Source organism: Camelus dromedarius, chromosome 14 (genome assembly GCF_036321535.1).
Source record: "Camelus dromedarius isolate mCamDro1 chromosome 14, mCamDro1.pat, whole genome shotgun sequence".
Taxonomy (NCBI): domain Eukaryota; kingdom Metazoa; phylum Chordata; class Mammalia; order Artiodactyla; family Camelidae; genus Camelus; species Camelus dromedarius.
This window is the reverse complement of record NC_087449.1, coordinates 38713608-38741568: the sequence shown is the minus strand read 5'-3', so window position 1 is coordinate 38741568 and position 27961 is coordinate 38713608. Positions and strand designations below refer to the sequence as shown.

General features: G+C 35.5%; 1 protein-coding gene across 4 annotated transcripts in view; it reads right to left on the bottom strand.

Annotated features, from left to right (window-relative positions):
* The window catches only part of EIF2B3 (eukaryotic translation initiation factor 2B subunit gamma), a 104767-nt gene that overhangs the window by 49079 nt on the left and 27727 nt on the right, over positions 1-27961 (bottom strand). For 2 of the 4 annotated variants that reach the window (XM_010982267.3, XM_010982269.3), the window contains 3 exons: positions 23116-23184; positions 21595-21754; positions 10091-10202 (listed from right to left, as the gene is read on the bottom strand). In XM_010982267.3, coding sequence (XP_010980569.1) covers positions 10091-10202; positions 21595-21754; positions 23116-23184 — 341 coding nt within the window. The remainder of the gene's footprint in view (positions 1-10090; positions 10203-21594; positions 21755-23115; positions 23185-27961) is intronic. The other 2 variants (XM_010982272.3, XM_010982271.3) reach the window with 1 other exon arrangement.

Here is a 27961-nt window from a genome sequence, read left to right as displayed (position 1 = left end):
CAGTCGAGCGCTGCGTAGAGCCTCCAAGGAGATATGAGACTATCAACACCAGCTCACCTATGTATGGCTCAGCAGGGAAGGAAGACAGGGCTGTCATACAACCGATTAAGAATTCAGTTTAAATTCTTAACACATTTCTAAAGATTGAGTGTGAACTAGCATGAGAGGACACCATCCAGGAACCACAGACATACGAGGTATTTGTACCTACTTTTCTCAAATACACAGAACTGAATACTACAAAGAGTAAAGTTTACTGTATATAAATGATGGCCCAATAAACCTAACTTAAAAAACCTAGTGCCAGGTAATTAGAAATGATCCAAATGCCCAAAATACTGGATATGGTTAAATAAATGATGGTATGTATTCATATGACAGATACAAGAAGACTGTGATAGTCAGGATAAGGGCACCTCAAAGATGTCCACTTCCTCTACTATTCAACATAGTCTTGGAAGTCCTAGCCACAGCAATCAGGCAAGAGAGAGAAATAAAAGGGATCCACACTGGAAAAGAAGAGGTAAAAGTGTCACTATATGCAGATGACATGATACTATACATAGAAAACCCTAAAAGGGCCACACAAAAATTACTAGAACTAATCGAAGAATTCAGCCAGGTAGCAGGTTACAAGATTAACGTACAAAAATCAGTTGCATTTCTTTACACTAATGATGAATCAACAGGAAAAAATAAAGAAACAATCCCCTTTAAAATAGCACCCAAAGTAATAAAATACCTAGGAATAAGTCTAACCAAGGAGGTGAAAGACTTATACATAAAGAACTATAAAACATTGATTAAGGAAATTAAAGAAGACTTAAAAAAATGGAAAGATATCCCATGCTCCTGGATTGGAAGAATCAATATTGTTAAAATGGTCATACTGCCCAAGGCAATCTACAGATTTAATGTAATCCCTATCAAATTATCCAGGACATATTTCACAGAACTAGAACAAATCATAATAAAATTTATATGGAACCACAAAAGACCTAGAATTGCCAAACCATTACCGAAGAAAAGAGGCTGGAGGAATAACTCTCCCAGACTTCAGACAATACTATAGAGCTACAGTCATCAAAACAGCACTATATTGGTACAAAAACAGACATATGGACCAATGGAACAGAATAGAGAGCCCAAAAATGAACCCACAAACTTTTGGTCAACTAATCTTCGACAAAGGAGGCAAGAATATACAATGGAATAAAGAGTCTCTTCAGCAAATGGTGTTGGGAAAACTGGACAGCAGCATGTAAGTCAATGAAGCTAGAACACTTCCTTAAACCATACACAAAAATAAACTCAAAATGGATCAAAGACTTAAATATAAGACAAGATACAATAAACCTCCTAGAAGAAAACATAGGCAAAACATTATCTCACACACTTCTCAAAAATGTTCTCCTAGGGCAGTCTACCCAAGCAATAGAAATAAAAGCAAGAATAAACAAATGGGACCTAATGAAACTTACAAGCTTCTGCACAGCAAAGGAAACCATAAGCAAAACAAAACGACAACCTACAGAATGGGAGAAAATTTTTGCAAAAGATGAAACCAACAAAGGCTTGATCTCCAGAATATATAAGCAGATCATATGACTTAATAAGAAAAAAACAAACAACCCAATCCAAAAATGGGCAGAAGACCTAAACAAGCAATTCTCCAAGGAAGAAATACAAATGATCAATAGGCACATGAAAAAATGTTCAATATCACTAATTATCAGAGAAATGCAAATCAAAACTACGAGGTATCACCTCACATCAGCCAGAATGGCCATCATTCAAAAGTCCACAAAAGACAAATGCTGGAGAGTCTGTGGAGAAAAGGGAACCTTCCTACACTGCTGGTGGGAATGCAGTTTGGTGTAGCCACTGTGAAAAACAGTATGGAGATTCCTCAAAAGACTAGTAATAGACTTACCATATGACCCAGGAATCCCACTCCTGGGCATATATCCAGAAGGAACCCTACTTCAAAAAGACACCTGCACCCCAATGTTCATAGCAGCACTATTTACAATAACCAAGACATGAAAACAGCCTAAATGTCCATCAACAGATGACTGGATAAAGAAGATGTGGTATATTTATACAATGGAATACTATTCAGCCATAAAAAATGACAACATAATGCCATTTGCAGCAACATGGATGTCCCTGGAGAATGTCATTCTAAGTGAAGCCAGAAAGAGAAAGAAAAATACCATATGAGATTGCTCATATGTGGAATCTAAAAAACCAACCAACAAACAAAAGAACATAAATACCAAACAGAAACACACTCATAGACATAGAATACAAACTTGTGGTTGCCAGTGGGGAGATAGGTGGGAAAGGACAGACTGGGAGTTTGAAATTTATAGATACTGACAGGCATATGTAGAATAGATAAACAAGATTATACTGTATAGCACAGGGAAATATATACAAGATCTTGTGGTAGCTCACAGCAAAAAAGAATATGACAACAAATATAAGTATGTTCATGTATAACTGAAAAATTGTGCTCTACACTGGAAATTGACTCAACATTGTAAACTGACTATAACTCAATTAAAAAAATGACTGTCTCTTTATCAAATATTAATAGAGTAGCACTAATGGGCCACAAACTTTGGTAAACTGAACAGTGATGAGTACAGCGGTTTTCAACATTGTACATTAGAATCACCCAAGGAACTTAAAAAAAAAACAAACCCATCCTATGCCAGACCATTTAAATAATAACCTCTTAGGGGTGGGTCTCAGACACCAGCATTTTAAAATATGCTCCCTAGGGTTGAGAACTATTGGTCTTGTAAAAAGGACAGACAAGAAATCAACGCTTATAGGAGTGTGAGGCTGGAAAGACTGATTGAATAGATATATGGGTTTTGGTACATGTTCAGTTGGGAGTTTTAAGAGGCACAAATATTATTAGATAACATTCATCATGGTTTTTATACATGCAGAGGCCAATGCAACAGGTTTGCTTTTAGAGAAACAAAACAGCTTAATTACTCAGGCAGTTTAATTCTACCACTGAAAGAATGATTACTCCAAGGGTGAGAAAACGTGCTTTAACAGGCAGTGGCAAACCACAGGGAAAACTATGTCACTGTGTGTTGAAGACTGGATTTTCTAGAAGTGATGCTGAAGCAGAATGTGGGATGCAAGATGTTTATTAGGGATCAACACTTGAGTAAGGAAGGGAGGAAGCAAGATTGGGTGGAGGAAAAACTAACAGAGGTGCCAGTTCTACAAAATGTTGGCCAATCCAGCAGAGAGTTCTGAAGCAAGTATTGCCTGTCAAAATGGCCGAGCCTTTATATGCCTTCCTCATTCAGTCATGGGATTCAGATTGCCCCAGCAAGGGCATGACTTCAGCCAATGTGGTTCTTTATAGATAAGACTGATCCTGAAGCTAATGACAGATAGAGGCTGTCTGCTGACTACACTCCCTGTAGCTAAGTAACGAGTCCTTCCTTAAAGGGGGACCTAGGTAGTGTATCTCTATGTCTATTATATGGCACTACAGCAATGGATACCATGGGCCAAGAGGTAGTTCTTTTCCTCAGGAATTTATTCTAACCCAGGCCTCCCCCACTCTCTAGAAACACAAGATAGAAAAATTGGGACTATTTGTTGACAATATTTAAACACAAAAGCCTTGAAGTTTAGCAACACCATAGGATGAGTGTCCATTGTCTTTATGTTTTCGATGGAGCCAGTGGTTTGTCCAAGATCTTAGCAAAGGCATCCAGCTGAGGCAGGATGCATCCCACATGGAGCTACCTGACTTTCCCTTCTTTCAAGGATATGTGAGGAGCAACTTAAGGCTGAAAGATAAGGAACTGTGCTATATGAGCACATCCTATCCCCAGCCCCCACATGTCTTTCAACTTCATTGTTTCTAAGAAACTCTTAATTCAAAGCTTAGATATTTAGGATTTTATTGGTCATCTATAGTTGTATAATAAATTGCCTCAAACTCAGAGGCTTAAAATAACAAACATTTATTATCTCAGTTTCTGGAATTGAGGAGTGATTGAGCTTAGTGGTTCTGACTCAGGTTCTCTCATGAGGTTGCAGTCAAGCTGTTGGCTGGGACTATAGTCATCTCAAGGCTCTACTGGAGAACAATCTACTTTCAACATGGCTGTTGACAGGTCTCAGAATATCTGCTTCCAAGCTCACTTATATGGTTGTTGGCAGTGCTCAGCTCCTCATCACATGGGTTTCTACCTGAACACCCTCATGACATGGCAGCTAGCCATTTTCCTAGAGCTGTGTCATGACACAGCAGCTGATTTCCCCACAGTAAGTGATTAAAGACAGAGCAAGAGAGCATGAGTGGGCACCAAAGACAGAAGCTGCAGTCTTTTTATAACTTAAATTTTGGAAGTGACATCCCATCACTTCTGCCATATTCTATTCAGTAAAACAAGTCCAGCTTACACTCTAGGGGAGTTTTCTTCAGAAGAGCTGTATCAAAGGATTTATAAATATATCTTTAAAACTACCACAAAAATTAAACAGAATAGAAAGGTTAGGAGTTCAGTTAGGTTTGTGTTTGCAATTGAGTAAGAAGAAATAAACAATTCAACAAAAGCCATTAGCTATGTCCACTGTAGAAAGTGTTCTGGGTAACCTGGCTTCATCCAACAAAAGCAAAGACTCTCCCCCACTGGAATACTGTCCAGCAGGCATCTATGCCATGGCTACTAAACCAAGAAAGGTCTCGTCCCCAAAGCAAGAGTAAAATACAGAAATGTCTTCATTCATTGGAATGTATCTTTAGAAATAACACTACCCTTAATCCTCCTCACTCTGGATCCTTAGGCTTCTTAGTCTCCAAGGGGGTACATATCTTTCTTGTTTTTAATACTTTTTAAATTGGAGAAATGAAGAATTTCAGTCTTCCATTCCCTTTCTTCCCCATTTTCTGTTCCCCAGAAACACCTTCTTTCAGTGCATCCATTTAATATTTCTATTCAAATTTATAATAACATTCTAATATTGGTATTTCTTGGTTTTCCAATTCAGATATTATCTGCTGACTTCCCACTATGTAAGACGAGGATTTAGCTTTCTTTCATCATCAGTCCTGCCCCCACCACATATATCCGTACTTCTTGTACCTTCTACCTTTCCAATATAATTGTTTTATTATTTTAGTTAGCTCAATAATCAATGTTTAAGTTATTATGACTCCAGCCTTAGGTATTAGCTATTAACTATGAAAGAGGAAGTTTATCTCTCTTTTCTTTTCTCATGTCTCCAACACACTAACCTTCCCTCTCATTATTCCAACGAAATTATATCATAATCTTGGCGAGAGTCGGTGATTACATTATTAAGCATATATAACATTATTACACCTGAGCCATTAGCAACTAATGATTTTTTTTCCTGAACATTTTTGTTGTTTGCCTTGGCACTTTTTTGGGGGTGTGCTTTGGAGGTTGGCATTACTTAATTGTCTTATTTCTTAGTTTTCTAGATACTTACCAATAATTTAACCCAAAACTAACTACCAGGTGCTCAGAACTCCTCTCAAAATGTTGACACACATCAAGTATTTTACCATATCCATCAGAAAAAATATGAACATCTTGAAGAAATGTTTCTTAAAGCTTTCTGACCTATTCTAATCTGGTCTGGTTGCCATCTATCCTGGGTACACAGGTCTTATCCTGATATCTCCCTTCATCATTATGTTAGGGATCCTTTTTCCTACATCCTGTGTCTTTTTCTTAGCTTATGCCAGGGTTTTGGTGTTACATACACTCTTGCAACTTTCCGAAACAGATGCATGGAAAGCAAATCCCTGAAAGGTTCTTATTCTACTCCCATATTTAATAGTTTGACTAGATATAGATTTAAGAATTTTGAAAGCATTCTTCCACTTTTTTAGAGTTTCTAGTGTTGCTGTTAAGAAACTGAAAGCAAATATTTTAATTCCCTTATATATGATATCCCTCTCCTCTCTGGAAGCTTGTAGGATTTTCTCTTTGCATCAGAGTTATAACATTTCACAAAGACAACTTTACATGTTTTTTTTTTTTCATGCATTTTGCTGGACACTGTTTCCTTTCAGTCTAGAAACCCAGCTTCTTACACTTGGAGAAAATTTTTTTGTATCATTTCATTCATGATTTCTTCCTCCTTCATTTTCTGTTTTTTCTTTCTGGAACTCCTAATCAAATATTGGACCTTTTCAGCTGCCCCTTTAATATTCTTACCATTTCTCTATTTTTCATCAATTTGTTGTTTTATTCTGCTTTGTGAAAAATTTTTCAAAGAAAATTTCCCAACTTTTCTATTAAATTTTTCACCTTAGTATCAGTACAGGTTCTCTAAATGTTATTTTTTAAGTATAGCATCCTGCTTTTAAGTTCATGAATACAATATTCTCTCATTTCTCAATGAGGGGAAGGATTTTAGTGTATTTTGTTCACTGCTGTATCTCTAGCTCCTAGAATAGTGGCACTCAGCTGCTCAAATATTAACAAATGTTATCTTTTTTAAATTTTTCTTCTTTCTGCATAATTTGTTTCCTTCAAGTTGATCTATTGTTCCCCCCCACCCCACCCCATTAATTTGTTCTGACCTCTAGATCTGGTAATCCTTGCATTTTTTTGGCCCAGATTTTAAGATTGGCACAGTAAATATCTGGTTGGGAGCGCTGAATATGTAGTTGGCTTCGTCAACTCTAAAATTTAATGTAGGTTGATCCGAGAAGTGGGTTATCTGTTGGGAACTCCCGATGACAGTATCTTTCTTTGGTCTATCCTCTTGGACTCTGCTCCCACAGAGAAAAGTCTTCTAATGTCTTTGCTTGACAGGTGCAAGCCTGGCTGCTAGTATTTAGGAGCCAAGTGGAAGAAGAAAGCTGAGGACCTCAGAACGTACATTCACTTAATCCTCACTTTCTGCATAGTATCTCCAACCTCATCTATGCCTGGTGCCCCAATTGAGAGATCCTCTATTTATCCTCTTCTGAGAATAACTCTCCGGTCTCATGTTAGAGTTGTGACATTTAGGGGAGGAAATCTGAGGATCTACTTTTGGACAAACTTTCAAGTAATCCTGTTTTTACCCTCACTACTACATGTACTTGGGACTGTTGAATCTTAACTCTTTTGAGAGCTTTGTAGTGCAAATCAGTTTGCACCTCAGCTTCCCCACTTCTGGCTTAGCATTCAGCTTTCTCAGGTATCCTAAACTGTCCTGCTTTTCTGTTTCCCAATTTTTGTTGTTGCTATTTTCTTTAGCCTTCTGAATTTACAGCTTTCTAAAATTCCTTTACTGTTACTTTAGTGAGGTTTCAGAAGTCATATTTACCCAGTCCTTATATATTTATATTAAAATATTTAAATTAAATTACTTTACCAAGAAGTCCTTATATTTTTGAGTGCATCTTTCAGTCACCTGCTCAGTTCTCTGTATATTGAATCATCTTTGTCTTTTATTTCTGTTAGATTCTAATTTCAATCATTTTGTTTTCAAAAAAGTTATTGAATATCTTAAAACTTTCATCTATATATATAATTTGATTTTCAGTGGTGTCAATTCTATTCTTTGCTGTTTTTTAGTTAATTATATAATTAAGTTATTTGGTCCTCAATTTATTTTCTTAGTTCTGTATCTTCTTTTATCTCATTTTGTTGTTTTATCATCTCATCACTGAACTCTTATTTATTACATTTACATTCTATTTAGTTGTTTTGCACTTGAAGAATTGTATATTTGCAAGGAAATTCTTTCTATTCATTGAGTTATGTTTTTCAGAGGATAGGTTTTTGTCTTTTGGTGGGGCATTTTTCTTTGCTTTCATTTTTGCTGTATGTTTGCATAGCTACACACTGATTCTTGTGGTCTTCCTCACACTCGTTTTACTTATTTTGATATAATACGGATGAATTCTTATCTCTCATCCTCCTATATCTAAGACTGGCTACCACGTGAGTGCTGGTTATTTTGTATTCTACGGCTTCGGTGAATGATGTGAGTGGGAGGGATGGAAAAGGTATAGGGAACACACAAAGGTACTGTAGAGTCTTTGTTCAATTATTTCTCTTTACTGAGATTCTGTTAAGTATTCTTGTCTCATTCCACATACATATGAGGTATACCCCATTCTACGAAAGGACTGTCTCCAGTTTCATATTATTCATTTGATTTCACCTATTCTTTGTTTAGGCTTAGATGTTTTGTTTCTGTTAGAGTCAACCTCGTTAATCATTTTCCCTGTTTCATCATTTATTCCCCAGCAGTTGTTCCCACTGCTTCTCAGACAGAAGAAGGTAAATGCACAGATATTTACTCAGTTTGCTTCTTTCCAGATTTGGAGCTATTAGTGAGAATTTGCAGGATTTCATTAACACATCAATATGGCTTCTGGAGAGTGGTGATAGGGTGGAGTTGGGAGCCTAACTTTATTCCCTTCTATTCCTTACCAGAATCTTGTTTCTTTCCTTGTCACCAATTTTTAAATTTTAGTACGTTTAATTATCCTATTTTGCTGCTGTTGAAATTTCTACCAGTTTTTTATATTAATTTTTCACATTTAAGTAGAAACTAGTAGGAAATTCTGTGATGCAATCAGAACCAGGCATTTTAATCCAGAAGTGATACTATGCATGTGTTTTTCAAGAATTGTTTATTTATAGGTGGTGTCTACTATGTTTTGGTCACTCACTGTGTAACAGGCATTGTGCTAAATGTTTTACATACATTTATTCCCCACAACAGCCCTATTATTATTAAACCCATTTTTACAGATGAGACAATCAAGGCTCTTATATAGAACTCTTATCCACAGGGGTAATTGGGCCAACTGATACTAGAGTTTAATTTCATTTTCATTAAAATATTAAATATGTCTCCTACCTCTGTTGAGCAGGATAGCAAAAAAAAATTTTTTTTTTAATTTCCCAATTTATTCCTCTCACATTTGTTTCATCCAGCTCCAAACATTTACTAAGCATTCCTATGTATTGGCATCAGGCAGTAAAGCTCTGAGTATAGTGGTTTCTGAAGTCCAAGCTGAGCAAGCAGTCAATAAAACGCTGTCTGAAGAAAATGTGACTAGGTTGCCTATGTGTAGCCACTAGGATGACTACTATCAAAAAAAAAAAAAAAAAAAAAAAAGAACAAGTGTTGGTTAGGATGTGGAGAAATTAGAACCCTTATGCACTGTTGGTGGGATCATAAAATGGAAAATAGTATGGAGGTTACTCAAAAAATGAAAAATAGGAACTATCAAATAATCCAGCAATCCCACAGCCAGGTATATATCCAGAATTCAAAGCAGGACCTCGAAGGGGTATTTGCACACCCATGTTCACTGCAGCATTATTCACAATAGTCAAGAGGTAGAAGCAACCCAAATGTCCATTGACAGGTGAACAGATAAACAAAATGTGGTATATACATGCAATGGAATATTATGCAGCCTTAAAAAGGAATGAAATTCTGACACATGCTACAATGTGGATAAACCCTGAGGACATTATACTAAGTGAAATAAGCCAGTAACAAAAAGATAAATCCTGTATGATTCTACTTATAAGTGGTACTTAAAGTAGTCAAATTCAGAGAAACAGAAATCAAATGGTGATTGCCAGGGGCTGGGGAGAGGAGATAAAGGAAAGTTGTTGTGTAATGAATAAAGAGCTTCAGGTTTGCAAGATAAAAGGTTCTGGAGATCAGTTTCACAACAATATGAATATACTACTAAGTTATACACTTAATTAAGGTGGTAAATTTTGTGTTTTGTGTTTACCATAATTTAAAAATAGGAAGTTCTATAACACTGTCAGAAAGATAGTCCTATTCTCTGTTCTCCCCACAGCTGCTTTGCCCCACTCTTATACAGGACTTGACTCTACCTTGGCAGGAAAAGACATAAGGAAAAGCTAAGTTTGTGTGGTGAAGAAAAGCTTCCATTCTATCTCATGGGAAAACATTCACATACTTTTGTCAATTTCACACAGTATAATCTAGTTTTCATTCCCTCTTTCCCATCCACTGGGTGGTTTTATTTTGTTTTAAGACAAGGAAAATTGCCAAAAAGAAAAACCCCAGGGCTTACTTCTGCAGGATGGATCCCTTAATGACCAGCTCCTCATCCAAGTCTGCTTCATTAGCCATGAAGAGCAGCCTCTTTCCTGTGCTGTCCACTCCAACGAAGTCTCGCTGCTCCACTGAATCACACAAAAAAAGGAAAATCAAACAAAGCCATTTGCCCCAACTGCATGATTAAGTCAGAGGATAGGGCACCTGCTTACATTGCTCTTGGAACCAAATATAAGAGTGAGTGTTATGTAACACATACTCACCACAGTAATTAAAATTTTTTTTGTATTGCTCTAAAGAATATTATTAGGTTAACTGGTGAAGTCTGAACAAGGTTTGTAGATTAAAGTATTGTAGCAATGTAATTCCCTGTTTTAAGAGACTGTCCTTTTGGGGTGTGGGGAAAAAATACACATTGATATACTAAAGGCAAAGAGAATCATATCTACAATTTATTCTCAAACAGCTCGGAAAAGTAATAATTACATATATAATATATTATATATACATCTGACATATACTGAATACATAAGAGGGAAAGTGGGAGAATAAGAGAACAAATGTTAACATCTAGGGAATCTGGGTAAAGGATATACGAGTTCTTTGTACTACTCCTGTAACCTTTCTGTAAATGCAAAATTATTTCAAAAATGAAAAGTTAAGGAGGTGATGGAATGTTAATTAGTTTGATTGTCATAACCATTTCACAATGTCTACATATATCAAAATATCACACTCTATACCTTAAATATATATAATTTTTATTTGTCAAAACTAAAATTAAAAATTAAAAGTAAAAAAAAAAAAAAAAAAGAGGGGCAGTCAAGATATTGCTTAGCCAAACTAAACAGATTAATCACAAGTCCACTGCAAGGCACAGAAAGATAGTGAACAAGGAATTCTTTCTCTACAAATAACAACCTAAGTCTGCTCACTGTGAAAATGCAAATAGCATTTAAGGACATCCACATTTAACCAACATTAACTATATGTTTATTATGTACTAGATTTTATGCTGTGTATGGGAGCATTTAAAGAAAATAAGGTGACTATTTACTAGACGTGGAAAGTTCTCTAGTAGACAATGATTTTATAGGCTGCCATATTATTGCTGTCTTCTGTGTTATATTTCTTTCCCCCAACAAGATTACAAACTCTTCAAAGCCAACTTCTGATTTCTTTATACCTCCCATAACATCTAGTATAGTGCTGGACACAATAAAATCTACTAACATCTATACAGTATCTATTTAAGCTTACAAAAGAATTTTCAAGGGAGGAGGGTATAGCTCAAGTGGTAGAGCGCATGTTTAGTATACACAAGGTCCTGGGTTCAATCACCAGTACCTCCTCTAAAAATAAGTAAAATAAGTAAACCTAACTACCTACCCTCCTAAAAAATTTTTTTTAATTTTAAAAACTAAAAAAAAAAAAAAAAAAAAAAAGCATTTTCACATAAAGGCAGCATAGCATAATGATTAAGGAGAGACCCTCTGAAGCTAGACTACCTGGTTATGAATCCCACTTACTAGTTGTATGTTTTTGAGCAAGATACTAAAACTATTCCTCAGTTTCATCTGTAAAATGGGAGTAACAGTGCCTACACCTACCTCACAGGCTTGTTATGAAGACTAAATGAGTTAATATTTGTAAAGCTCTTATAATACTGCTATTAACTAAAACATTAAATAAAATGTTTAAATTTTAAAAATGAAACAAAATATATGGTCTCATTCGATCCTCACAACAATCAAATAAAACAATGACTTGATACTTCTTTGAAAGGGAGAAACTGAAAGTTGAGCTCTAGGAAAAATGGTATCTCTAAAGATGAATTTGTCTACCTCCAATTGACAGACAATGGCTACTGTATAACTGAACATGCTTCCCTGTTGACCGCAGCTGCCTATGTACCCAGAACCAAATGTTTTACTCAAGTGTATAATGTGTTCAGCTCAGGTGCTTGAAAGCATTCATTCTTTCAGATGGTTTCTGGTTATCTTCCATGCAGTGTTTTAATCTGAATAGGGAGAAACTATCATAAAAAGATACATTTTTTTCAATAATCAAAATGAGTGAACTCCAAAGAAAGAAGGATGAATAATATCAATTTCAAGATAAGTTTTACAGAGAATTTCAATTGAAGCTAAATTTTTCAAAGAATTTCAAATGCCACACAGCAACTTTGACATATATCAATTCATCCATTACATGGAAACTTGAGAATATAACAAAGTCTGCAAAGGTCTGATTACAAGCCAACATTTTTAAAAAGAAATAACACAGAGATGTTATTTTTGGATATAATTTGGAGTGCTTACCCTATCCAACTCCTTAGGGCCACAAAAACCTTGAATTACTGAATGTCCTGGGAGCAATAATATTCAACAAGTCAATTTTTCAGCTATGTTTCACTCCAGTCACATGTCCCTCACTCTCAGGCGCCCCTCTTCCTTGTATTTGCTTCTTTGTAGCTACCATAGTAACTGGGACCTCAGAATATGATACAAATTATAGAAACTTGGACAGGTTTCTTTCTGTTCTGCTTTAACAAAGTGAATTCCACTTGGGGAGCAGAGCAGGAACTTTAGAATGTCCATCCTATGAGATTCAACACAAATAAGGTTAAAAAGGCAGTTAGAACTATGAACTTCCATTTTGAAAAATTCTGTCACAATCAACTATTCATATATTTTTTCAGTTGTTTTTTACTTCTCTGATCCTTCTGTCGCCTCTATAATTTATCCATCCATTCATTCAACTAATAAATATATTTGTTGTTAATATTAAAAACATTTTTTTCTTTCTCTTTACTTTTTCTTGGCAGGGAGGTAGTTAGGTTTATTCATTTACTTATTTTTGGAGGAGGTACTGGGGATTGAACCCAGGTTGTGTATGTGCATGCTAAGCATGCACTCTACCACTTGAGCTATAACTTTCCCCCCAATAAATATATTTGTACACCATCCCTGTAACAGGTATTATGTTTGGAGTGGAGAATTCCATCTCATTTTATGAGGCCAGCATAATTCTGATGCCAAAACCAGACAAAGATATGAGAAAGGAAAATTACAGGCAAATTCACTCATTATATAAATATAAGAATCCTGAAAAAAATATTAGTGAATCAAAACTAATAGTGTATGTAGTATATTTAAAAGGGTCATAAATTTGTTGTAGCTCTTCTCATCAGGTAATAAAGTCTAGAATGTAAAATGGTAGTCACTGTGGAAAACATCACGGTGGTTCCTCGAGAAATTAAAAATGGAATTGTCATATGATCCAGCAATTCCACTTCTGGGTAGTTTACCCCCCAAAATTAAAAGGTCTTTAAAAGATACTTTATATCCATGTTCATAGCAGCATTACTCACAATAGCTAAAATGCAGACGAAACCCAAATGTCCATCAATAGATTAAATAGATAAGCAAAATGTGGTATATACATATAAGAGAATATTATTCAGCCTTAAAAAGTAAGGAAATTCTGTAATATGCTGCAACACGGAAGAATCTTGAGGACATTATATTAAGTGAAATAAGCCAATGACAAAAGACAAATACTGTATGATTCCACTTATATATGGTACTTAAAGTAGTCAAAATCATACAGACAGAAAGTAGATAGTATCTACCAGGGGCTGGGAGGAGGGGGAAATGAGAAATTATGTTTAATGGTTATAAAGTTTCAGTTTTACAACATGAGAAGTTATGGAGATGGATGGTGGTGATGGTTGCACAGCATTATAAATGTATTTAATACCACTGAACTATACATTTAAACAGAAATGGTAAATTTTACGTTCTGTGTTTTTTACCACACAAAAAAATTTTTTTGAGGAAATAAAAGTGCTCACAAGAAAAAAAAAATGAAGTAAGCTTAGTTCTCCATCGTTTATATCTAGGCTGGCCTAGTGACTAGCTTTGACTAACAAGAGTGCAGAGGAAGTGACACAATGTGAGTTCTGAGTTTAGATCTCAAGAAACCTTGTAGCTTCTTCTCTCATTCTCTTAGAACCTGCTGCTGCCGCCATGTGAGCAAACCTGGGCTAGCCTACTGTATGATGAGAGACTAAGTGGAAAGAGAAACTCGGCTGTCACAGCTAAGGCCTTAGACATATTAGTGAGTCCAGCTGTGGTACTCAGGCTCTAAGAGGATAACTGCTTCCTGGCATTTAAACCCTTCTGTATCTCCTCCCCTTCAGTATGGGCTCACCTAGCAACTTGCTTCTAACCAACAAAAAGTGGCAAAAGTAATGCGATGTTACTTTTCTGATTAGGTTACGTAAGTCTGTAACATGTCTTCTAGAAGATTATCTCCCTTTCTCCTTGGAAAATGGAGGATCTCTTTAATAAAAGGAGCAAGGAAAAAGGGTCATCTATATGGAAAAAGAGATTAAGCTGGATGCCAACCTTACACCATACATAAAACACAACTCTAGGTGGATCAAGAAATTATGTGTCAAGTATAAAATTTTAAAATTTTCAATAGAAAATATGTTAATATTGTTCAGAACCTGTAGAAGGAAGGGAGCTCTTTAACAAGACACAAAAAGTGTTTTTAAGATTTTGATAAATCTGATTATATGATTCAGAACTTTTGTTCATTAGCAGACATTTTAAAGGGAGAAAAGTTTTTCCATTTTATTTTGGGAAAATGTACTTGCAGCACATCCAACTGACAAAGGATTGGTACAAATACAAATCAGTAAGAAAAGTGCGAATAACTCATTGAAAACTGGACAAAATATAAAAACAGGCATTTCACAGAAGAGAAAATAAATACGACCAGTGAACAAATGGAGATAGTCAGCCTCAACAGATCAAGGAAATGTACATAAAGATCAAAATGAGATAAGATACCATTTTACTCCTGTTCAATTGACACAAAGAGTCTGGCAATACCAAGTGCTAGAGAGTAGATGGAGCAATGAATCCTTTTAAATTGCTGATTTAGTTGAGTAAACTGATATAACCATTTTGGAAAAGAGTAAAACAGTTTAGCACTACCCTCAAAAGTGAACATTCATATATTCTACAACCTGGTAATTCTATTAAGAAACTCTTACATGTGCCCACTATCCAACATGTACACAAATGTTCATAACAGCACTGGTCATAAAAGCAAAAATTTGGAATCAATCTAAACCCCCACTGTTCAGAAAGTGAATAAATAAACCACAGTGTATTTATACAGCATAATTTTGTATAGCACTCAAAATGAAGAAACTGTAGCTGCATATAACAATAAGGATGAATCTTAGTAATATAATATTCAGGAAAAAAATAAGTCCCAGAAGATTACATCCATTATGCTATCTTTTTTTATAAAATTAGAAGCAACTAAAATATATACATATATTTTTAGAATACACAAAGCTGAGATAAAGGAAAACAACGAAGGAGGGGGAGGAGAAGGAGAAGAGGAAGGAGAAGAGGAGAAAGAGGAGGAAGAAGAAAGAAGAAGAAAGGAAGAAGAAGAAAGGAAGGAGGAGGAGGAGGAGAAGAAGAAGAAGAAAGAAGAAGAAGAAGAAAGGAAGAAGAAAGGAAGAAGAAGAAGGAGAAGAAAGAAGGAGAAGAAAGAAGGAGAAGGAGGAGAAGGAGGGGAAGGAGAAGAAGAAGAAGGAGAAGAAGGAGAAGAAGAAGAAGAAGAAGAAGAAGAAAGAAGAAAGAAGAAAGAAGAAAGAAGAAAGAAAGAAGAAGAAAAGAAGAAGAAGAAGAAGAGGAGGAAGAATAAAGAAGAAGAAGAAGAAGAAGAAGAAGAAGAAGAAGAAGAAGAAGAAGAAGAAGAAGAAGAAGAAGAAGAAGAAGAAGAAGAAGAAGAAGAAGAAGAAGAAGAAGAAGAAGAAGAAGAAGAGGAGGAGGAGGAAGAGGAAGAGGAGGAAGAGGAAGAAGAGGAAGAAGAGGAAGAGGAAGAAAGAAGAAGAAGAAGGAAGAAGGAAGAAGAAGAAGAAGAAGAAGGAAGAAGAAGAAGAAGAAGAAGAAGAAGAAGAAGAAGAAGAAGAAGAAGAAGAAGAAGAAGAAGAAGAAGAAGAAGAAGAAGAAGGAAGAAGAAAGAAGAAGAAGGAAGAAGAAAGAAGAAGAAGGAGAAGAAGGAGAAGGAGGAGAAGAAGGAGAAGGAGAAGAAGAAGAAGGAGAAGAAGGAGAAGAAGGAGAAGAAGGAGAAGAAGGAGAAGAAACAGGATTCAGCAAGGTAATTACCTTAGATGGGGACAATAGTGAGTTGGCAAGGGATAAGATTACCCAAGAGTAGAACTGCTGGATCATATGGTAGCTCTATTTTTAGTTTTTTGAGGAACCTCCATACTGTTTTCCACTGGCTGCATCAAGTTACATTTCCACCAGTAGTTCACAAGGGTTCCCTTTTCTCAACAAAAAACACTTGTTATTTGTGATCTTTTTTAAGATAGTCATTCGGATAGATATGAGGTGATATCTTATTGTGGTTTTGATTTGCATTTCCATAAAGATACATGCATCCCAATGTTCATAGCGTTATTTACAATAATGAAGATATGGAAACAACCTAAGTACCCATCAATAGATGATAAAGAAGATGTGATATATGTGTGTGTGCATGTGCATGGTGGGAGCAGAGGGCATGGTAAAATAGAAATAAATATTTAAATTCCATAGTAGGAAGTAAACTGAGAATTCCTAAAATTAAAAATACCAAGACGTAGCAAACAAAAGCATGTTATTTGAGATGTGGGGTTAAATGCAAAAAAAAATCAGTTGAAAATGTTTTTAAAAAGTGGCTGTCACTGAGTGAAATGAGGATAAATAGAGCGGGAGCTGCTACTTATCCATTATACTTTGGATAAATGTATCACTTTTTAAATTATAGGCATAGGAATCTTGATCAAAATAAGAAACTAAATTTAAAAAAAAAAGACATAAAAAGAGAACCTAGGCTATAGAGTCAGAAGGCAAGGCTTCAAGTTCTGATTCTACCACTTACCACTGATGTGATCTTGAACAACTGTCCATATTAGGCTATGCAGATGGATATAAAAACTTGGTAAACATAAAACTACCTAGCCTTATTTATTGGATTTTACCTTGAGAGCAAATCCTGATTATTTTTGTTTCCCACATAGGGCTTAGAATAGATTTTATGTATAGTATGTCCTAAATTCAATGACCACATCAAAATCTAATGCATTTGCTAGTCAGGGATCTGATTTCATACCAACTACCTTGTCTGCACATAAATAAATTGCTCATCTCCTTCTTTTCTTTTTTTTTTTTAATTAATCCTTTTTTTGGCAGTGATAATTAGGTTTATTTATCTATTTATTTAATGGAGGTACTGGGGCTTGAACCCAGAACCTCATGCATGCTCTACCACTGAGCTACACCCTCCTCTCTCTTTCTTTTCAAATATCATGCCTTTAAACATATTTTCCTGTAACTGAGACATTAAATTGCTCCCTGTATTTTGCACATGCTCCTATTATTGTACTTGTCACATTGTGATTTACAAATTCTAACATATTTGAACTTATTTCTGTATACTGTTCCCTCAATCACAAGAATTTCAGTTTTGAGTATCCAGGGATTTCAAGTCACTTGTTGGATATATTTAAGAAAAAGGTGGGGGCGGAGGACAGAAAGAATGGGAATTGAGAAGAAAAAATAGATAAAGCAGAAGCCCAGGCAGGAGTAGAAAGTTTTTTTTTTTTTTTCTTTGTTTTTTGCAATAGAGCTTTGAGAGAAATAAAAGAACCTGAAGCAAAAGAAATACAGACTCAGACCTGCCGGCCAACATGTGTTAATGCAGAGATAGCTAAGCTGATTGAGAGGTGACAACCAAGTGACAGCTTTCACTTCTGAGATTCTGAAGCACACTGATACATACTGATTCTTGTCTAGACCAATGCTATATGTACCTCTGATAATTAGGGAGGAGTTTGAGAAATACTTCAGTGAACTGGATAGGTTAAGAACAATTATAAAAATTTCCCAGAACTTTTTCCATTTCAAATATCCCAAGAGGCATGGTGGAACTGTAGAGATAACAGTTAATAATTTATGCCACAAAATCTTAATAGCATTAAACATTTGCACAGAGGAATGTCCAGGATAAAAGGCCCCTTAATAACCATGTTATCTGTAATAAAGCAAAATAAATATACTATGTTCTAATCGAAATTGAGAAAGGAGGAAATTTTGTATTTTCTAACAAGCAAGGGATGGTAAATGTAAATTATCTTTACACAACCTGTTGGTTGAATCCACATTACAAAACCTGGATACAGAGGGCCAACTGTACTCTTTCAAGCAGTAGATTGCATGCTTTACAAACATCTCATTTAATTCTCACACAAAAATTCTCAAAGGATTCAGTCTCACTTTTACAGCTAAAGAAAATTAAGTTCAGGTTGGTCAGTTAGATAATTTGCTGAAGACTATATAGTTATTGGAGGGGGAGAGGGGGCAAGAAGGGGGAGGTAATTAGGTTTATTTATTTTTTAATGGAGGTACTGGGGATTGAACCCAGGACCTCGTGCACACTAAGCATGTGCTCTACTACTGAGCTATACCCTCCCTTGAAGACCACACATTCTTTGAGCACTGAAGCCCTCACAGTCTGAACTCTAGAACCTGTGCTTTTAACAACCATGCTACAGCAGTAGTTATTTATTTAAAAATCTTGAAAACATTTCTAAACACAAATTAAGACAGTGTAGTGTTAGTGTGCTAAAGCTATATTGCTGAAATCATTATAAACTCAGCTTCTTATAATGTCCATTCATGAATCCAACTACACCTCAGACTCAAATTTTTAAGATTTAAACAGCTATAAGCTTGAGTTTACTTTCTCTTATCTGGGGGGCAATAAGAGGTGTCTTTATAGGCAGGCCCCTCAATCATTCAATAATACCTACTGATGTGCACCATGGGCCATAATTGAGCCAGGTGCTGGTGATAAAGAGAATAAAATAGATATGACCCCTGCTCTCATGGAGTTTATAGTCTAGAAGAGAGAGTAAATAACAGAGAGTAGGGCTGCCTACACTTAGGCAACAACGGGCTGTAATTTCATATTAGAGGGTCAAGGAAAGCCTCTCTCAGCAACTAACTTGAAGGCTAAGCTAGATGTAGAATGCACGTGTTGCAGGGAAGGGAGGTGGGGAACATTTCTTGCAGAGAACATCACATGTAAAGGCTTGAAGGAGGAAAAAACAGTCCAAAGAATCCACACATAAATTTGATCCTGCCATCCTCAGTATTTATTAGAAGGAAGTGGCAGGGGGAGAAAGACGGCTCCTGAAACATCTAGCCATTAGCCATTCTCCTATAAGCCTGTAAGGGCACCATTTGGGAAACTTGGACCTAAGGGATCTAGACTATTAAATAGTATCTGAGACAGAGGACTGCTGCCTGTTCTGGCACACAAGAGCAACCAAGAGGCAGACCAAATATACAATCTGAGAAAGTTAGGATTCTTTTTTTAAAATGCTTATCATTTAAATGCATAGCATTCCATGGGAAGAATTTAAAACTCAATCATTTAGGTGAAACTTAGCCCTCAATATAACAAAATATAAATACTGAGGAGTTCAGAATTTCATGTTAAGAATAAAAAAAACTTAAAAAAACACAAATCCAATTATGACATTCTCTTGTTTAAAATTACTCAAACAACTTCCCACTATTTTGGGCATAGAGTTCAAACTCTTTATTCTCTCCAGTATCATTTCCTGCTTCCTTGCCCTCCAAACTCACACTCTATCTATGTAACTGTAGTGTATGATATACACTGGTAACTTGCTACAGTCACCAGTGTACATCATACTTTTTCAAAGAGAATAGAAGAGCCAGCTTAAAGGAACTTCCACTAGCCACACTCTGACAATTTTAGTGTCAAAACATTTTAAAATGGGTGTTTAGATAATACTTACAGTTAATTTAAAATAAAATTGTGAAAAGCTATGCATTTATAATGATACTTGAGAGAGAAAAGCTAATACGCAATGTACTAAAAAGTTATAATACCAAGAAGAGTAACTATAATAGAGTATTTGATATTTTAAATCATTATAAATAGAAGAGTATAAAAAAAGAAACAAAATACTAATATTTATAAAACATCTGTTTATAAAGATGTTTCTGTGTAGGTAGTAAAGGCTGAATATGGGGATTGTGAGTAAACAAAACAGACCTCTCAAAAGTAGAAACTATATCAAGAACAAAAGGACTGTATGTTCAATATCTTGTAATAACCTTTAATGAAGAATATGAAAATGAATATATGTATGTATATGCATGACTGGGACATTGTGTTGTACACCAGAAATTGACACATTGTAACTGATGGTACTTCAATAAAAATAAGTTAAAAAAACCACAAAAAGACTGATCCACATGAGAAGCATACATAATAACAGAGGACCCAACAATTAATCTGCAACAGTGATCACTTGAACACAAAAAGCAACTAGAAACAAGTTTCAATGCTATAATCCAAAATTATAAGTTAACCAAATATCCTGAATTAGAGAGCTAAAAGTATAAACTACATTACTCAGATCCTAGGAATGAACATTCTAGGTGGCTCCATTACTAGTAGTCAGATAGTAATAAGCCAGACATAGCTTCAATAGTTGTAACAGACTATGTCAATATATAATGACAGGACAATGGATTATGTAATGCTGGCTAAGCAAAACTTAAAGAACACATCATTTCAGGAAGAAACTCCAGGGGAAAAACACATCATTCTAGGGAAAACTAAGACCTATGTGAAAAGTATGATCTAATAAAGCTTTTTTATCATAAGTTCAGTTATTAAAAGTAGGCCAGTCACAGAATCAGTGACTGAGGTTCAAAATACTCTGCAAAAAGCAAACACTAACTGTACCTTGACTGAAAATCAGTAAAAAAGGTCAAAAACCCAAATTCTATAACCCTGGCTGGACTAGAGTATTCTTTCTTTTCTTTTTGGTCTGGTAAAGATTACTATAACTCTTTGAAAATTAAAAAAAAATAGTAATAACCTAATACTAGACTCCTAGGAAAATATCAAGATAAGTATGTTTTAATCCTAAGAAGACAAAACATGATTAATGACTATTTTGTTTATTGGTTATTTAGGATGACTGGAGTATTCAAAAGAATCAACCATACTAAAATTTGTAATAGAAATTTTAATTGTTTAAAGATATCTAATTTAATTTGTAATCAAAGGTTAAATATTTTTTAAAAATTGATTTTAAATTAATTTTTTGTTTCTTAGGTATATGTATTCAATTACTTGAGCCTTAAACACAACGCAAACACTTCCGAGTGTTCCTCTCTGCAGACAAAAGTCTCTTGGACAGTACAGAATCTAATCAATAGTTATAAGCTTCTTTAAGTCAAGGACTGTGTCTTATTTGACTTTATGCCATCAACCCCTAGTATAGTGTCTACCGTGCAGTCAATTCTCAATAAATATTTCTTAAGTGAAAGTATGAATGATAATAATAATTATAAAAACCCGACAAACAAATACACCAAACTCTAGCCTGCTTACCTGCTTTTTTTTTCCCTTTTTGACCTGGAACTGGCTGTAAGCCATCTTGGCCTTTTCTCATTAACATGGCGAGTGATGCATCATGAGCTCTGAATAGGTCCACAACCTCATGTAATGCAACATCTGTTATCAGATCACAGCTCAGGACTAGAATGTCTGTCTGTCAAACGGAAAAGGGGAAAGTCAGTATCACAAAGGACAATGAATCACACAAATCATCACAGGATAAACTTACAATGTCTTAGAAGTACACACAAACTAGATACTTGTTCTCAAATCTTTTTTATAACAGCAGAATAAATAAAATAAATGGGGGTTGTTCTAATTGAACTGCATTGGGAGAGGGTCTGGAATTTCTACCCCTCTTTTGTGTGTGCCTTACTGCTGCTGTCTCTGAGATACCTCTGGAATCCTGGGCTGTAAGGAACAGAGTATGAAAACCACCACATTGCCTATTTCTATGACTATGGAATTAATGATCTTAAATTTACATACCCCTTTACAGTTCAAAAAGTACTTTCGCATAGTTTGATGATTCAACATGGTTATGAAATACCTTATTTTAAAGCACTCACTTTGCTACAATACTAGGAAATAACAGGATGAATATATTATAATGTACCCCTCTTTGGGAAATCAGTTTAGCTAATAAAAAATCACACTACAACCTCAAGTATGTATAAAAGGACTCATTTAACCCTCATAACAGTACAGGTTCTGCTATTTTTAAAAGTCTGAAAAATACTGGACGAAATTATTCCAAATTTAATAATAAACTGATTATTTCTATGGAAATTTTTGTAAGCAGATCCAACTTTTCCAAGATTTTAATTTAAATGAAGATTCCTGCTTTGGGTGGGAAAATGGATAATTTCAACTCACATTCTAGAAAAGCAAAGAATCACATTTGCTCAGAAAGTAGGGCTCAACCATCAGAATGTCTTATCTTACTGCCTGAAATTTCTTATTCTGAATACAGAATCTGTACCAGAACCATCATTTCTTTTTCTACATATAACTCATTATTTATAGCCTAAACAATTCCTTTTGAAGGCATCTTACGTTTAAGAAGTTCAAATTTGGATTTTTTTCTACTCTTCTGCTTAAGGCTCTCTTAGTTCTTTCTGGATCTTAACTCTGAGCTAAAAAAAAAGTTCCTATAAACATCTTCTTTTTAGGAAAAAAAAATTCCTAAGCCTGCAACTCACCATCCAGCAACCACCAAACATTAACAAATCAGCCCACATACATGCAAGCGAAGGAAGAAACAGCCTGCAGAATCCTCCTTCTTTTAATAATGCTTAGAAAGGCAGGAAGCATGGGCCATTACTAAAGACATGTCACTACAGCAGAACAGAAGTTGTCCCATTTCATTATAATGAAAGTGACAGTTTGTTGAAGAAAAAAAAAAAAACCTCCTTTTTATTTTTCTAAGTTTCTCTAATAAGATGACTGATTTTTGCAAGCGGACTTGTTCCACAATAAATTGAATTATTAAGTGTACTCAGTTAAGAAAATGACCCCAATGCAGATGCCTCTGAAGTGGTGACAATGTTGTCTCAGAAAGTAAATGCTGTTATCATTCAATATCTGCAAAAAAAAATAAATCTGTCAGCATAGCAAATGCCAAACAAGTCCTGCATAATTGTGAACAGTCTGCAGCCTCATTTTTATCTTTGCTTTTAGATGACTTTTTGCTAAACTGAATGCAAAATCCCCAAGGAGCGCAAGGAACAGAGCCCTCCCTCTAATGTCTGGTTGCCATCTGTTCTCAGTGTGAAAAGAAAAGCGTCAGTCTCAAAAGGGCAGGGCTTGGGATACAGACGGAGGTGCTATTCTGTCAGGCCCTCTTCCAGCCTCTGTTCCCAGAGAATACACCACTCTCCCTGAAACCAAACACATTCCCGTCCTCTTTGCAACTCCACTTCCAAAGGGAAGCCTTTGCTGGCTGATGAATGTACTTTGTTTCCAAAGCTGGAAATCCTGGAAGAAGAAACAAAAGTCTAAAAGGAAAACTAAATCATCCTTACAGCTTCATAATACTATCTATTTTTCTTTCCATTTGAATACTAGTTGTAATAGTAAGAAAATAAAAAGCTATTCTTTTCATTTATATTCTAAAAATGTAAAACATTCTAGAAATGCAAATGTTTTTCTACTAACTGGAGCCCAGAGAAAGTAGAAAAACTGTTAAGAGCCAGAAGTATTTCTGATCACGTGTGACCACAAACTATGAAAAAACATAGACTGGACTATAAAAAAACTGTGTATCTGAAATGCAATTAACCTGAAAGTTCCTCAGACACACCAACCCTCATGTTTGGGGCAACCATGTGTTTCAGGCAACCTTGTGTTTCAGATGACCAGTTCTTTTCTAACACCACAGTATGCCTCATCTTCTGCAGAGACCAACTGACATCTTCACAGACCTCCCTATTCACTATTCTAACAGTCCTCAGTTGGCCTTATGTCAAGCCTGCTCCTCTAGAGGAACCAGGGCAAAGTCAAGGGCAAAAAAAGCACTGCTCTAAAGTACAGCAAATGTGTGCATTTTTGACCAAGTGGAAACATTCAAGGTCTTCAAGGAAAGGTGGAAGACAGCAGTTGAGTACATGGGGAGAAATCAAGATAGCTAGGAATTCAAAACTCAAACTGCTGCCAGTTAGTCTTGGCTAAAGCAAACAAACAAAGCCTAGAATACCCAATTACCAAGCCATGGCAAAGCCCAGAAATCTGTCATTATAAGAACATTTCCAATCAAGCCAAAACCACTGAGTAAAACTTGAAGAAAAAAACAAAACCGGATGTATGTTTGTGTGGTGGTAATGGTGGGTGGGAGGTGGGGACAGCTACTGGGAATAGCCTCTTTTCTTTTCCTGGCAGCTGTTCCAGGACAGATTGTTACAAATAACACAATCTGGCAGACAACTTCCGAAGGCAAGGAGAAATAAAAATACACTTACTCCGCTGGAAAAAAACTGTCAGGGCAAGGTAACTACCATGTTTTTACCCACTCAGCACTTCCACAAAAATGGCTATGATCCAAATCAGCACCTTGCACTTCACCTCTGCACATAGGGAACTAATGAACTAAACTAGCTGGTGTGACTGTGAATGGTCACAATTTATATTTTTGTATGTGGTCCAATCCCAATCCAACCCCCAAGAGTAGTATGGTGCTTTAATAAAAACCAATGGCTAACTGCAATGGAGACCTCACTACGCTCAACTTTTGTTGAAAATGCTTGGAAAAAATCCCCAGTCTGCAGTCCCCAAAGTGCTCAGCAAAGGGCAAACTGTCCCTTTGTTTTTACTAAGATTGGACCAATAGCTGCATGAAGGAATGACTAACTCAGTAGGTAAATGTGATAATCCTTAGGCTTAGAACTAAATATCCTTCCTTTGTTCTTTAGCTTAATCATAGTGTCATCACCACCCAGGAACTGAAATCAGAAAGCTGGCCATAGTCTAGGACTGAAGTTCTCTCTCTCCTGCCAAGTTCCCCTTCCCTACATCCCACTGGTCCCCAAGTCTTCCTTTTTTATCTCCACTGTACTGCCTTAGTTCAGGCCTCAAAATATTTTTCTAGTCTTTTTATTGGTTTCTCTCACTCTAGTTTTCCCATATTCTAATCCATACTCCAATTTCCAGTGCTTATTTAATTTCTCTGCTTAAAGACATCCTAAAATAGTGCTCTTCAAACCAAAAAATAAATACATAAATAAAACCCTTATCTACTTACTCCCACTTTAAAAATTTATTTAAAAATATACAAATCACTATGTATGATATAATATGCTCTTTCTATAACATACACAAAAACAGATACTTTTAAAAGAAGAGATAAAATTAAAAGAATTAGAGATTCTAATATTTTCTTCTGGGACTCCATCCTGTACACCCCCTGGCTTTGAGAACACTCTGTTTTGGAAATCACTGCTCTACAGGATTGAATTCAAATTCCTTAGTATGACATTAAGTGTCTTCAAAATATAACTCCACCTACCTAATTCAGCCTTCTCTACCACAATTCCCCCTACACATAGCTAATGTTAATTTGTTAGAGTGAACTGCCAAGAATGCATTCCCCATTCTCTCTTCCCACCCAATCCATCAAGCTTAAGGTCTCAGCTATTAGAAAGGGCAGAGTCAAAATATCACCTCTTCTAGAGATGAAATCATTTCTGATCCACTACCGACCTAAAATCACTAAACTGGATTACATTTTTTTTTCCCATCGAGACTTTGAGCTTCGTAAGGAGCTCTTTCATCTTCATATCCCCAGAGTTCAAACTAGTATTGGCAAACAAAAGCATCAGTAAACGTTGCCACTCTTTCTGTTAGCTCCTTCTCCTTGTTTATGTTGACTTAAAGATGAATATATCCAATTTGATTTAATTTTTTAAAATTGAAGTATAGTCAGTTTATAATGTTGTGTCAATTTCTGGTGTAAGCATAATGCTGTAGTCATATATATAGGTACATATATTCATTTTTATATTATTTTTCATTATAGGTTACTAGAGGATATTGAATATAGTTCCCTGTGCAGTAGAAACTTGTTGTTTATCTATTTTATATATAGCAGTTAGTATCTGCAAATCTCAGACTCCGAATTTATCCCTCTCCACCCCATTTCCCCCAATTAACCATGTTTGTTTTCTATGTCTGTGAGTCTGTTTCTGTTTTGTAAATAAGTTCATTTTTTAAGATTCCACATATAAATGATACCATATGGTATTTTTCTTTCTCTTTCTGGCTTACTGCACTTAGTATGATGATCTCCAGGTCTATCTATGTTGCTGCAAATGACATTATTTTATTCCTTTTCATGGCTGCGTAGTATTCCATTATGTATATTATCACAACATCTTTATCCAGTCATCTGTAGATGAACATTTAGGTTATTTCCATGTCTTGGCTATTGTAAATAGTGCTGCTATGAACATTGGGGTGCACGTATCTTTTTGAATTAGAGCTTCCTCTGGATATATGCCCAGGAATGGATTGCTGGGTCAAATGGTAAGTCTATTTTTGTTTTTTAAGGAATCTCCATAATGTTTACCATAATGGCTGCACCAAACTGCATTCCCACCAACAGTGTAGGAAGGTTCCCTTTTCTCCATATCCTCTCCAGCATTTATCATTTGCGAACTTTTTAATTATGGCCATTCTGACTGGTGTGAGGTGATATCTCGTTGTAGTTTTGATTTGCATTTCTCTGATAATTAGTGACATTGAGCATTTTTCATGTGCCTATTGGCCATTTGTATGTCTTCACTGGAGAATTGCTTGTTTAGGTCTTCTGCCATTTTTGGATTGGGTTTTTTTGTTTGTTTGTTTGTTATTAAGTTGTATGAGCTATCTATATATTCTGGAAATTAAGCCCTTGTCAGTCACATCACTTGCAAATATTTTCTCCCATTCTGTAGGTTGTCTCTTTGTTTTGTTTACAGTTTCCTTCGCTGTGCAAAGCTTTTAAGTTTAATTAGGTACCACTTGTTTATTTTTGCTTTTATTTCTATTGCCTGGGTAGACTGGCCTAGGAAAACATTGCTAAGATTTATGTCAGAGAATGTTTTGCCTATGTTTTCTTCAAGGAGGTTTATAGTGTCTCATCTTATGTAAAAAATCCAATTTTAGATGTTTAGAAACATCATACTTTCTGACAGAGCTGAGTGCCCCTCTGTAGAGATTATGACTGTTCAAAGTTAGGACAGGTATCACAGAGGTAATTTGGCAGCTTCCTAAAGCAGTGAGGTAGGGAACAAACCTACTGCCTCCAAAGAATTCTGGCAGAGATATCTGAAAGGAAAGATGTCCGATGCTGCTGTACTAGATGGCACGGCTAGAGGGTGATATGCTAGATTTATAGTTTTAAAATGGAGGTTCAACATTTATAGTTCTAATATTTATAGTTCATGCACCTTCCTACAGTAAGTTTTCCTCTTCAGGTTAAGAAAAATAGAAGAATTCTATTTATCTTTCCTATGTGTAGCTAAAAACAGAGAATGTATTCATTCTATTAAATAAGTTCTATATAAAAATGCTAATCACTTCTCTTCCAGGATTTATATAGCTGTAATTTAATTTTAATCTCCAAATGCAGTGATATTAATAGAGAAATAACAAAGGCTTTTTGGTCTCTCAGGTAAAATCTTTACCTTGAAATAATTTATTATTTTTAATTTACATTAAATAATTTCATTATTTTTCTTTGGTCAAACACAAGTACTCCACAGGATAAAAATATCATTGCCTCATTTCAAGACAATGGAATATGCTCTGTAACTTAAGTATTAACTTTATCCTGAGGTATATGACAGAAATAAATAGTGCCCAGTTTACTTAGAAACCAGAAAGCTTA